This window comes from Centropristis striata, chromosome 17 (genome assembly GCF_030273125.1).
Source record: "Centropristis striata isolate RG_2023a ecotype Rhode Island chromosome 17, C.striata_1.0, whole genome shotgun sequence".
In the NCBI taxonomy this organism is placed as follows: domain Eukaryota; kingdom Metazoa; phylum Chordata; class Actinopteri; order Perciformes; family Serranidae; genus Centropristis; species Centropristis striata.
The window spans coordinates 25,174,876-25,188,505 of record NC_081533.1 but is presented as its reverse complement, the minus strand read 5'-3'; the positions used below and the strand labels follow the sequence as shown (position 1 = coordinate 25,188,505).

Below are 13,630 nucleotides of genomic sequence, written 5' to 3'. Positions count from 1 at the left end.
ATAAATTAGTTAAACAGTTTTGAGACCAGGAGAGAAATTATACTATTTGTTTCTAACAATGTAGAAAAAGTACTTTATAATAAGTAACTATCACCACACACAGTTAACATTGTTGCAATATATTTATTATAAACGTACTGTTGGACATGTTAAAACTGGTATTTGTCATTACACCATTATCTGCTAAATAAGCCAAGTGTACAAAACTATGACATTTAAAAAAAAAACAGCAGATACTGTTCAGAGCATAAAAAATCTTAATAAAAATATGACTTCATCATCTCTGAAAACTAGATGTGGGCCACAGTGATCTACCTGTTATATAAAACCTACACAGAAGCCAAAACTTCGTCCTACGTTTGTCAAAATAAATAGAGGCAGTTTAATCTCAGAGTTATGGAAGCTCTGAGACACAAGTGAGAGAAAAAAAATCTAGTGATCCATTTTCTAAGTCTGGTCTCTTCTGTGTTTATGACACAGAACAGTTGAAAAGGGGTTAATATTTAAAGTTCCATAATGAGTTTTTTCATCTGTGAAACAGGTGGGAAAAAAGTTTCGGAAGTATTTTTTTTTGTGTATTTGTATTTGTAATACTAATTTTGGCCACAAGAGGCTGACTCGCACCACTTTCCCATTATTAAGTAGAAATACAAGCATTCAAGTTATTTTCCCAGGGGAGTATTGATTTCTCCATGCACTCTAAATAACTTCTAAAATACCCCAAAAAGTGAAACAAATCCACAAGTGCCTTAAACTTGCATTATTTCTCATGGCCAGTAGGGGGCGACTCTACTGGCAGCAGAAGAAGAAAGAAGTCTCAATGTATTGCAGACAATAAGAAAACAACCCTACTCCTCGCTTAATTTATTAGCTCAGTAAACATTTTCCTAATGAGTTGATGGGCTCAATCACGATTTTCCAATCTTCCTCAACAAAACGTGAGCATTTGGTTGTACTAAAAGACACTCTAAGGAGTCGGCTGTTCATTTTGAATTACGGCTGCACCTTGCTAACCAAGCTAGCTAGCTAGGTGGCTGCCATATCTGTTCTGCGCATGCACCTACTTAGTCAGCTACTCAGTCACTGTAGAGGAGCTGAATGATTCGTTCATGATGCATAACAATCAAGTATAAACATCCCAGTGGTCCCAGTACTGTGGTGCGTCTTTGCACCTCGTTGGTTTTCACCTGGTTTGATTTGGTTGTGACATTTGTGTATTATACTTTGTCAACTGAAGCAAACAATGTTGCCTTCAGAGTTTGAGAACTGTGCTTTCTTTTTTACATCACCCTCAAGAGGGCTACAGCACCGCACTAATTAAATTAGCGAAATTACTTAAAAAAGATTTGTTCAATTTACCGTCTGAGAGTAAGTGATCCGAGTCAGTGAAAGACTCAAACTTCCCAACACTAATGCCAAAGTCAAGCCTTCAAAAACAAAAATCCACAAACCAATAGGGGACCACATCCTTTTTTTAAAAATGGATTAAAATTATTTTTATACAGTCTGTGGTTTAGAGTGCATGTAGAAATGAAAAGTCACCTGGAAGAAAAAATAATGATGTTAGTTCTCATTAGAGCATAGGGTAGTGTGGCCGAAATGACTATTACAACAACAAACAAACACATAATTAGGTGACTAAGAAAAAATGATCCTGTAAAAAACACATTCCCCCCCTGTTCTTAAGTCATGAAAACAGTAGAGAAAACAATTTAGATCAGACCTGATCAGCAGTTTTTTTTTCTCACTTGCCTCTCAGGGCTTCCGTACATAGTGGCTGATATGGAAGCTATTAGAGTGATAACGGCACAGTGACTACATAATAAAATATTTCATATCTGAGCAGGGTTTGTAACAGACTGGTATGAAGAATTGCAGGGCCTGTAGTGAGTGTTGTAGTAAAAGGCCTGTGTGATCCGGTCACCCTACACACTGAGCCCTGTGTGTGAAGTCACACCCTGCTCTCCTATCATCTATTTTAGAACCACCAACAGTTAATATAAAACACTGTATTGTCACCCTGTGTCTCTGTTGTACAGAGCCCCTGAGTCGCAGCCTAGACACCAAACTGGAATTGATTACTTTCAATTACATGGCAAACTCTAATAGATGCTGGTTCTGACAGGGAGGTGCAAGTGTTGGCTCCAATCCACCATTTAGGCTACAATACAAGAGGTTACACCTCAAGGGCTTGTCTATTAAGTCAGGGGATCCAATTATAAAGCATTTGTGAAGACCACTTGTAAACAATTGTGGAATGTGTGGATGAAGTGAGAGACATTATTCATGAAACAATTGAGAGTGCTGCATGATAATCAAGGGGTTATCAAAGGTCTGCCTGATGAAAAAGAAAACAAAGTCCCATTTCAGTAATTCTGTGCCTCTATGGTTCACACCTTCAGTTTTACTCCTCGCTGGTGCTGCAAAAAGGGGGAGAGGGGCTTCTTTGTCAGCTTCAGTTGGAGTCCCAAGCTGTAGGGGGCGCTCTCAGACATATTCTTTAGTGCTGCTTGGTGGACCAGTGCGGGAACCGGCCATGGACGGATACTTGGACACCTGTTTCTTTCGTGGACAGGAAGAAGCCAACATGGCTCCGCCAAGGACATCTAGGAGGGAGCCGCCCCAGGCGATGAAGATGGCAGCGCCAAACTCAAACCTGCGGCACACAAGATGGTGATCAATTAAAAAAGAAAGGCTTTGATTACCAGTCAATGGAGCTTAAAAGTAGATTGAAAGCTTGCAAACATTCAAATCTGCCACGGTGGAAGATGTACACAGGTCTTTTGCTTAGAATGACATTAGCTAAGATTAGCTTCTGTAAGCTTCTTATCATATCAAATCAAGTAAGGCAGAGGCAGAAAAAAACCCTAATTGTTCAGTCTTGGAACCCATCAGTCTGAAAATGATTTTGTCTCCAGGGGGATTGGTCAATATTTCTCTATTTCTGTCTTTCAACTTCCTCTTCCATTTGTGAGTCATTGTTTACAATTCGATTAGCAACTTCAATATTTCTGGTGGTGTTTTAGTTCTAGGAGGCATTTTGTCTGATCTCTATAAACAGGGAAAGATAAATAAATAAAAAGCTCAATAATTAAAAAAATGTAGTTAACTTAAATTAACAAATTAAATTAAATACAAAATATAACAACAAAAATCAATTAAATTGAATTAAATGTCGTTAAAAAATAAAGACATTTAATTTAATTTAATTTAATTTTAAAAACAATATTTAAGGAGGTAGGAATGGTAGCTGATGGTTTCTAAAATTTCATTTTGGCCAATGTGTTTTACCTCATTTTTGCTCTCAAAGCCTGCTCAAACATGATTGGTCAATATTAAATGTACTAAAATATAAAAAAAATAAGATACTCAAATATGCAAAATGACTGTATAAAATACAATATAAAATGCTGTCTAGTGCATTTCATTTTAATTATAATTATTTAATCTATAAGCAGCATTTGCTGGTCAATATAACATTTTCTTATAAAATATTTATATAAATGTATATAAATATGATGAAATAAAAAGTGCAGATTTGAAGTATTAATTCGCAGTGGACCCGTACTAAAAAGGAGTAGTAAAAGTATGCTTAAATGAATCATTACACAATTTGGAAACCACACACTTTGTTGCTGAGAATTAGACAAGAGTAGTACTACTCTCATATCTGTTTGTTAGATATGAATTCACTATATTAATTGACAGATATGACGGTGGAATCGATATTCAATTGGCAATAAAGCAACTAAGCTATTATCCCAAAATGTCAAACTATTCCTTTAAATGCATTCCTTGATCAGACTGTGTTTCTGTGTTACTTACTTGGTGTTGACTGGGGTGTAGGGATTATAGAAAGCCCGGATCACATTATGAGCAAACCAGGAGCATGCTACGATGGCACACAGCCCTGAGAGGAGAGAAAGCCAACAACAAAGATCAATCAGTCCATCAGCACATCATCAAAACCTGAGAGGGTAGACGTGCTTTTACCCCTTTATAGTCACTAGGCGGCTAGCTATTGACTCCAGCACAATTAGCTTTTAGTGTTTCGGTTCTCTTCAGAGCCAGTTAGACCCTTTTATGTTAGAATCAGTGCCAGGAGTACAGGACTCATTCAGTCTAATGACCTCTGGAGGGCCGCTGCAGAGGAGTGGGAGGAAAGCTTTTTGGACTCTGTTTGGACCTACCCACCTATATGGTGTATTCAAGATCTAAGCAAAATGTGATGATGAGGTGACTTTTGATGAAATATTATGTAACTGTGTCTGTATTTATTATTATAGGTCTCATAGTTCCGACTATGTATCATTTTACCATTAACTTTTCCCAGTGGAAGGTTGATATGTTTATGGTACAGTAGTGATTCTGGGATGTCATTGGCTTTCTGTGAGAACACTTTGGTTCACTTAGAAATATCAGAACATAGAGTGGATTGATGGCCTTACAATTATGAACATGTATCTATGGTGGCCAGAGAATCCTTCCTACAGACTTCGGTGATCCCTTGACATTAAGCACCACTGGTTGATCAAAGTTTTGACTTATCAAGTGAAATGGGCCCATCTCAATTCAAATTGCATGGCCTTTATCAGGTTTTTCAAAGTTTGAGACTGTAGGCCTCCCCTCAATTTTGGAGAGAGGCGCCCCCCAACCTGAGCCTTGGATAGGTTCATGGTTATTTTATTGGATCCCATAGTCACTCCACATTGAGTTAAGAAAGACAAATATTGCCGTTTAACACAACTTCAAAACCCACCAAAGGCATTTTTGAATTTCTGACTCTGGGAAAGTGGGAAAACAGTAAAAAAAAACAACCTCTATCTTTGAGCTATCACTTTAACTAAATTACACTATTCAATGGGATAAGATCTGTATCCCTTTGTAAAAATGTATTTTTTTAAACTTATATTCCTTGAGGCCTGCCTCTTACTTCAAGAAACCTCTTGCCTATATCATAACAAACTATAATGTAATAGTTTGCTGCTATAAGTGCATTTTATATGTGTATTGATGTACAGTATTGGCTCAAGATACCCTAACCACAGCCTAACAGATACCACTTTTTTGACCAAGGCAATTCCAGGGCAGGTTCGGACCCAGTGTCTAATCTTGAACGAGTTCTTCTCTTTTCGACAGCCAAAGAACCGGCTCTCAGCCAGGAAAACTGGTGCCAGAGCTGCCACCGCTCTTTGCTGGTCTTGAACCACGAACCACTTACGTCAAGGGCTGGGGGTGGCATTATCGTGACCAACTAAAACATGTATCATTAATTTCTTGTTTTTTTTCCTGCAATGTGATTGATACACGTTAGCGTTAGTAGGACAGCATTAGCTTACAACAAAGTCTAACATTAACAACGTATACGATGACGTAATGACGTGACTCTGGAGCCTGTGGAAAAGCAAACAGGTTCTGAGACAGTTCCAGAGTTGAACCATCTGCGGACCAGCACCAGCAAAAGAACTAAGTTTGCGTTGGTAGGAAAGGGGCAAGAGGTGCTAGCATGGACACTTAGTCTAGTTTTAGGGTTGGCAGTGTTTTCTTACATACAGGTGGTGACAAATTAAAAGAGCATCATGCATGCAAATGCCTCAGTGTTATGGTTCACTTGCAGTCACCTTGTCTTCACCCAATTGAAAACCCTGAATGTTGGAGTGACGTGTAAGACAGTGTGCAGGATGCCATTCAACCCTCCAGTAGAGCTGTGATGGAACAACACCATTATGTTGGTTTTCCCTTTAGTTTGACATCCATCATCATGCAATCAAATAACACTCACAGTGATTGTCATCAACAATGTATGGCATCCTCACCTCCCACTAGTAGGATGATGCCTCCTGTCATGGCGATGCGGGACTTGCGCAGTTTGTCGTTCCCCCCACAGGTGGTGCACTTCATTCCCATACAGGCCACACCCAGACCTGCGACCGACACAATGATGCCAACTATCATCAAGGCACGAGTGGCCTGAAGCGAACCTGGGGCACACAGAGAGAAGGAAAATGATTGGGAGGAAAAGTAATTACTATGTGTGAGAAATGTACCGGAGATGTACAGTGTTGGTTCTATTAGTGGTGGCAGTGAATAGATTGGCTTCTGGAATATGGGAGTTTAGCTTTAAAAAAGATCATGTAAAGTCAAATCCTGAAGCACAACCTGGTAAATGATGAGGAAAGACTAATAAACTGGCCTCCACTTATCAGACAGGCTTTGTGTGTGTGTCCAGAGGTTGTGAATTACACTCACATTAGCCTGTCAGGACATTTGAATGTGAGCTTTTCCTGGAAGAGAAACCATGGGATACACGTGAACACACACCAGCACACACCAACAGAAAGGGAAAAACACATCTCACTCTCTTTCACTGTCCCCCTCCCCATCTTTTGCTGTTAAAGAGGTGGAGGCCTGCTGAAACTCAACACTGTTAGGGCCCTCATCTGTCAGTACCCCCCCCCCCACCATCACCCTATAAACCTATCACAGGGTGAGTCCCCCCTTTTGTATCTTCCCCTCTGTCCACCTAGAACCAGTCTGTGCCAGTCTAGGCCATCCCTGCCCTGCCCTGCACAAACAAAACCCTCCAGCAGTGAGGATGGAGGGATGGTGGGATGGTTGGAGAAAGAAAGAGAGGGAGAGGAAAGGAGGATGTAGATGAGAGGGAGCGAGAGAAACGGTGGGTGGGGGTTGTAACTCTATAAAACAGCAAGCAATGGGTAACAATAGGGTGGATTATATAGTAAATGCAGATAGAGAGCAGGATGTACAGTTTCCTGGCTTGGAGTTGCATGACACTGCTCTCACTATTGCTACACAGCCGTTTATGGCAGCTTTGCAGAGGCTTCACAAATGCAGCACATCTGTTGCCATTCACTATAGAGAGAAACGGAAGTGAAAGATACTGGTTTGGATAAACACAGTTACACAAATTGAAAATACAAATATATATATAATATACACGGTTACCTATAAAGTTGGAACATATTGTTTTCAGACACAATCTTCTGTTAATTGTGGTTTCATTTTAATTTTTCGTTTGATACGTTTGGAAGAGATTGATTGATAAAGTTTTGAGAATATATACACACGTTATCTGTCAAGAATAAATCACCTTGTCACAATCATTCCATGGAAAGAGGTAAAAAATATTTTATTCCAACTTGATCAGCAACTTCGTATGTTAAATTACAAAAAAAAAAGTCCCTATGGGTCATCTATGCAAGCAGCATATTACCACCCAAGTTTACATTTATTGTTAGTAATTATGACAGAAGCAAAGAGGAAGTGAGGAGGTGTAGTATAAAGAGTGACAATGTCCGTATATGGAGGAGGTCGGGGTGGGTGGATTGGTGAAACACAGGACTTTTGACCCAGGACACTGCTGTTCCTGTGTGAAATCAAAAGTCAATATATTATATCACATACCAATGCACCTACGTGCATACCATAATTCTTCTTTTTTAAAAGATCCTCTATTTCGGCTACATACCGTACATAAGCACATGGCTTATTTTTTGCCTATCCTATACATCCAAGTAGTTACTTACCTTCTTCTTACGTTAGGAACATTACACATGTAACATTAGTTAAGTGTGTGATTTAAAAGTACTTAACCGATACATTTATGGTAACAAATGTACGTATTTTAACTTTTTTTTGGGAGTTATTGGCAAATTACATATTTTGTTGTTTACGTATAAGGTTGTGTGGACAGAATTATATTAGTCATAGTGGTTTTTTGTCCGTGTCCAGTACTACTACTATAGTACTGGACACAAAAACTACTATAAAGGGATACTACTTCAAAGTGTTATACATCATAGTAGTAGAGGCCACTGTAAATTGTCTAAAATTAATGTTATTCTTCTACAACACTGAATAACTAATGAAAGTGTGTAGATGTGAAGATAGTCATACATAGCTGGACTTAAAAGTAACATAATCTAAGCCAATCTTGATTTAATTGCTATTCCATTAGACCAACTCAGGAGATTGAGGGGAAAAATATATTCAGTATTGGGAGTGAGACCAGGACAAAATTTATGCATTAACCTTACAGTTATCACTGAAGAGCAGCTGCTATTAACAATGATACCAAAGAGTTTCAACCAGAGCCTGCTTTGAATTATTGTGCATTGCTGCATGGGAAACGTTTTGAAGCCATTGTGTGTATGTATGCTGGGTGGTGTACAGTAGATTGTTCAGATGCCTGTGCTGCTGCACTTAAGTTACCATGGTCACCCTTCCTATTAATGTTTGAAGCTGATTACTTTGGCAACATCTATGGTTGTGTTTGCTATGTAATTTCTATTTGATGATTAGCAAAAAAGCAACAAAAATAAATACATAAAGGGAGCAATTACAAAGTTCAAAGTTGCCCAGATCTGAGGGACGCCTTTGGAAAAAAGAGTATGGAATTGTGCCTTTTATTACCCAGGATATATTCCCACAAAGGCACAGCCATGGTAACAAAGATAAGCAAAATGCCTGCATTAACATGTTTACTTGAGTAAAAAAGTATTGTCTTTAAAATATAATCACAGTACTAAAAGTAGAAGTACCCATAATGCATAACATCTCATTACATAATAAAGTATATTGTATTATTGGATTGTAATATAAACATCACTTTAATGTTGCAGCTGGTCAAGGTGGGGCTTTTTTCAACTACAATATATACTCTATGTAATACTCTAATCTGTAATAATACATCATCAATTATTTGTTAATTTACGAACCCAATTCCCAAAAAGTTGATAAGTCGTGTGAAACGGAAATAAAAACAGAATTCATAGTATGTATTTATCAAAAAAAGAGTTTATCAGTTTAAATATATTGTATTTGTACAGTTATCAACTAAATGTATGTCCAAATGGATTGCTTTTCAACAGATTATAACATTTTGTCCCCACATTTTTGGAATCAGGGTTAAATAATTTGCATTTTTGATCAAAATTTTCAAAAGTAAGTAAAAAAAAAGATATTAAACTACCTCAAAAGTGTACTTAAGTACAGTAATTGAGTACTTAGTTACTTTCCACCACTGGCTAGGAGGTGGGGTGGGAGAGTTTTCCAAGTATGTGACAATGAGTGGATTCTAAGGAATGCTTTTAGGAATAGACATTAATTCCTTTCAGACTTTTTCTCCTGGAATCAGCCACTTGTGGGGAAGACAATGTCCCACTGTGGTGACAGATTACAGCTGATAGAGTGTGGTTAGTAATTACTGTGTGATGAGCAGCTACTACCCTGACGTGGTACACTACAGTGTGATCCATTGAGGTGTCACCCAGGTGGAGGAGGTGCTGTGAGGGGACCAGGTATGTGCCCAGGTGCACACCATCCCACCTGCTGCATTAAAACACTGATGATTGACGTCATTACTTACTGTCCAGCTGCAGAATGGAGTCGTAGATTTTACACTGGAGCTGTCCGGTGCTCTGGAAAGCGCATGACATCCACAGTCCCTGGTACATGGCCACCGCTGTGATGATGTTATCCCCGATGTACGCGGACATCTTCCACTGCGGCAGAATAGTCCCGATGATCAATCCAACGATGCCAATTAACGACAGGAAAAATCCCAACAGCTGAATGCCGGAGTTGGCCATCGTTTGCAGGAAAAGTCTTCTTCTCTAAATGAACTTAAATGCTCCCGAGTCCCTCTCCTCCTCCACAAATGAGTCTCTGCTAGAGTCCGTGTCGCTCCTGAGTTGTGCACCGGGGGTCTTCAGTCTTCAGCTGTGGGTGATGGTGTGAAGTGGGTGTGTAGTTATCCTGCCTGCTGATGCATGGAGTTGCAATGCTCTGTGGTCGCTGCTGGGAAATGTTCCCTCTGCTTCCAGCAAAGCAACAGGTTGCCTTTCCACTCAAACGCTCCTCTGTATTAATTTCGAACATTCTCAACCGTCTTCAGAGTGACATTTTGGGGTTTATCTGTCAAATTAAATCTGGTCAGTTACGGAAGAAGTATTCAGATCCCTTACTTAAGTAAAAATGTGGTATAATTATATTATTATATTTATAATAAGGTCCTTAATAACCATTAATTAACAAGTAATAAGGCATTGTTCTCGCTTTAGATCCAGTAGTTGCAAAAGCATAGTTAACTTATAGTTAACTTATAGATGAGCATTAAAGTATATTTTTATATCAATAAGCAAACAAAATAAGATTAATAAAAGCATGGCAAAGACATAATGGGTGGGTCATGGGTGTTTGTAATGCCATTATTTACACTTATATAAGCTTATAAACACACAATAATGTTAATAAGCATCTTGTAAGGACTTTCAAGGGCCTTATTACTTGTTAATTAATGGTTATTACAAGGACCTTAATATAAAGCGTTACCAATACCACATTGTAGAATTACTCCACTACAAGTAAAAGCCCTGCTTTCAAACCCATAGTTAAGTAAAAGTAAAAAAATTCTTGTCATCTGTGGGAACCGTAGCCTCGATGGTCATCATGGAAGAGATTTAGGCTCTACCTAATTGTGCGTTATGACAATACAAAGTGAATGTGAGTGTGGATGTGTATGTCTATGTCATGTATATTTTTTGGTATGCTACGTAATGAAAAATAATAAACAAATTGTTGGGGGGGGGGGAGGGGGGCGACTTTTTATGCAGCATATCCCAACTCATATTGTTTTATAAATTCCAAACATATGATTGGATTATTATTATAATTGATGCATTTATACTGTTGTATATAATGTATATATCATGTGGTTGAATTTGTAAAAATGTGTATAGTGTGTATTTGTCATTTAAATTTGATTACATGTTTTTCATGTTAATTCTTCACCTGACGAGTAACTAAGGCTGGCAGCTAAACATAGTGGAGTAAAAAAGTACAATATTTGCCTTTAAAATATACTGGAGTTGAAGAATAAAGCTACATAATACGGAAATACTCAAGTACCTCAAATTTGTACTGAAGTAAAGTACAAGAGTAAATAAACTCCATTTCTCCACTGTATATGGCATGGTTAATATTTATTTTCAATATAATGGTGAAGTCATAGAAAACATCTGAGAACAGCATTTAAGTACTGTACTTGATCCTCTTTCACATGAATTCGCACCTTTTGCTTTGATCTTCTCAAACACATTAAGAAGGCAAGAAGTTCCACTAATTAACTCTTGACGAGGCGCACCTGTGTGCAAAGCTATCATCAAAGCAAAAGTTGCTACTTAAAAGAACCTAAAATATACATATTTTGGTTTGTTTAACACTTCTTTTCTTTACCAGATAATTCCATATGTGTTCTTTCATAGTTTTGATGTCTTTAATATTAAATATATAATAAAAATAAAGAAAAAAACATTGAATGGAAAGGTGTGTCCAAACTTTTGACTGGTACTGTAAATGTCATCCATGTTTTATTGTACAAAGGTAGAAGAGTCCCTTTTCACAACTAAACAGTCAATCATAGATGTTACAGGACTGCCTTTTAGAAAAATGGAAATTAAGTAATTATTGCCACATAGCAACATCATGCAATAGAGGCTTAAGTACCATTTTGAGGTGTGTGTGTGTGTGTGTGTGTGTGTGTGTGTGTGTGTGTGTGTGTGTGTGTGCATAATTGAGTATTTGCATTTTACATTACTTTTTACTCCAGTTATTTTGCTGTAATTGCAAATTATAATCAATCAATTCATTATTATGAATGCATACTATTATTATATGCTAAACAGCAGAATTTAGTTATTAAACATTACATCTTAACTAGCTGCAATGTTAAAGTGATGAACACATTAATGCTTCACTAATTATATCCACTAATAAACATGATTCTGAAATGGGCAGATCTGCATCATGAATACTTTTAATTTCTGTACTTTAAGTACATTTTGATGCTTATATTTTTTATATTTTACTTGAGCAAGAAATTCAATGCCTGACTTTTAAGTAAATACATTTTTATGATTTTTGAAGTAGAGTATGTGTTCCTAAGTTTAATTTCCCCCTCCTACTTTAGTCTAGAAATGCATGCATACAATATGCACAGTCAGTCCAGTCTACAGTATACACACTGACCCAGATCAATGCCATAACTCAGGTCGCTGTCACTGCACAAAGTAGACTAAACTACCAGCCGTCTTTTCACCACAGATCACCAATCACCGGCTCACAGCAGATTCATGACCTCTGTTGTTACATAGGAATTGGTTTATGAGGTAAACTGCTGGGTAAAGATAGAACCATACAAATCTTTGAAACTCTCTAAGTTAAGTAAAAGTTGCAGTTTGAAACACATTTCTAGCAGTAGAATGTAATAATGATTTGTCACTGCCAGAGAAGACATCATATGTGTCAGCCAAGAAATATGACCTACATGAGAGAACCCAGCCAGGCTCACCTTCAGATCAGCATCTCAGAAAGGCTAGAAGAGGGAGTCCTGGAGGAGATCCAGACTTCTTCACAAGTCTGTGAATGAAAAGATTCAAACATTCATATTATGGCACAATGGGTGCTGTTATAATAAAGCATGAATCCGGTGACTAGGAATACAGTTTTACATGCTGAACTTATTTTAAAATCTCCAGTCAGGTTAGAGAAGGGTGTGGTTCTGACCTCATACACTGAGCTGAAAGAGCTGCAGGAGAGAGGACTGATGAATTCTGGGAAGAGTTTTGAATTCAATGTGAAGAAGTAGAAGAAGAAGAAGAAGAAGAAGAATATGCCTGCCTCTTAGGATACACACAAGACTATGTCTGGTTGTTTCAAAATAAGATGTTGACAAGACTAAATGTAACATACAAATGCAAATGAGATGACATTGATTGTATTCATAAGGATTCCAAATAAAAGTAACCTGTGTCCCTAATAAATAAAAAATAAATATAAAACATATCCAAAATGTGTACCTTGAAATTGATACGTACAGTAAAACTGCTTGATTTTCAGAGATGTCCTGAACTGAAATATGTCAGTCATTTTCAGGATTTATGTAGCAATGTGTTTTTATAGCACCTCAAGTGTTTGAAAAAAAGGGGCATTTCAACAACTATGGGACTTTGGAAAATCTCTAAATTAATTCAAGTGTTTGATTTTGTGCCAGAGATGTCTTCATCTCAAATGTATTAGTCAGCAATTTTCAACCAGCAACTCATAAAATCAATGAATAAAGACTTTTCATCACAATTTTGTGGTGTTTTATATACATTTTATAAGGGACACATCTTGTGAATCTAATCATTGTAATCTTATTTCTATATATGTATTTTGTATTTACCGTTGTTAGCATCTTATTTTGAAAACCAGATGTAGTGGTATCCTTGTAAAAATTGCCAAGTGAGTTGAGCAAGTAATAAAGGGAAAAAACATCCAAAACATCAAAACATTAAATTATATGTTTGTGTTATATATTTGCAATAATACAAAGTGTTTACTTATTCCATGCATTTTTTTTAAGATCCATGCAATATGTGTGCAACTCCTTTCACCAATGAATTCAATGTTTCTTTAATTGGAGGTGACCATTTTTATGTCACGTTCTTATATTTCACAATATATTTGTTCCATTAGCTCCACTAACATGCCAGTTGTAGCCCTTTCCTGCAGTGAATGGGCAAAAAAGGGACAATAGTAAGCATTGTCTGTATCAGAGGTCAGGCTT

General features: G+C 37.4%; 1 protein-coding gene across 1 annotated transcript; it reads right to left on the bottom strand.

The window, feature by feature from the left end:
- Positions 1–103: 103 nt before the first annotated feature.
- cldn7a (claudin 7a) lies at positions 104–9,854 on the bottom strand. The gene is made up of 4 exons (XM_059354917.1): positions 9,389–9,854; positions 5,817–5,981; positions 3,826–3,910; positions 104–2,656 (listed from the first exon to the last, which is right to left on the bottom strand). Exons 1-4 carry the CDS (start codon positions 9,609–9,611, stop codon positions 2,488–2,490), a joined length of 642 nt encoding a protein of 213 aa, XP_059210900.1. The 5' UTR covers positions 9,612–9,854; the 3' UTR covers positions 104–2,487.
- Between the last annotated feature and the right edge of the window lie 3,776 nt (positions 9,855–13,630).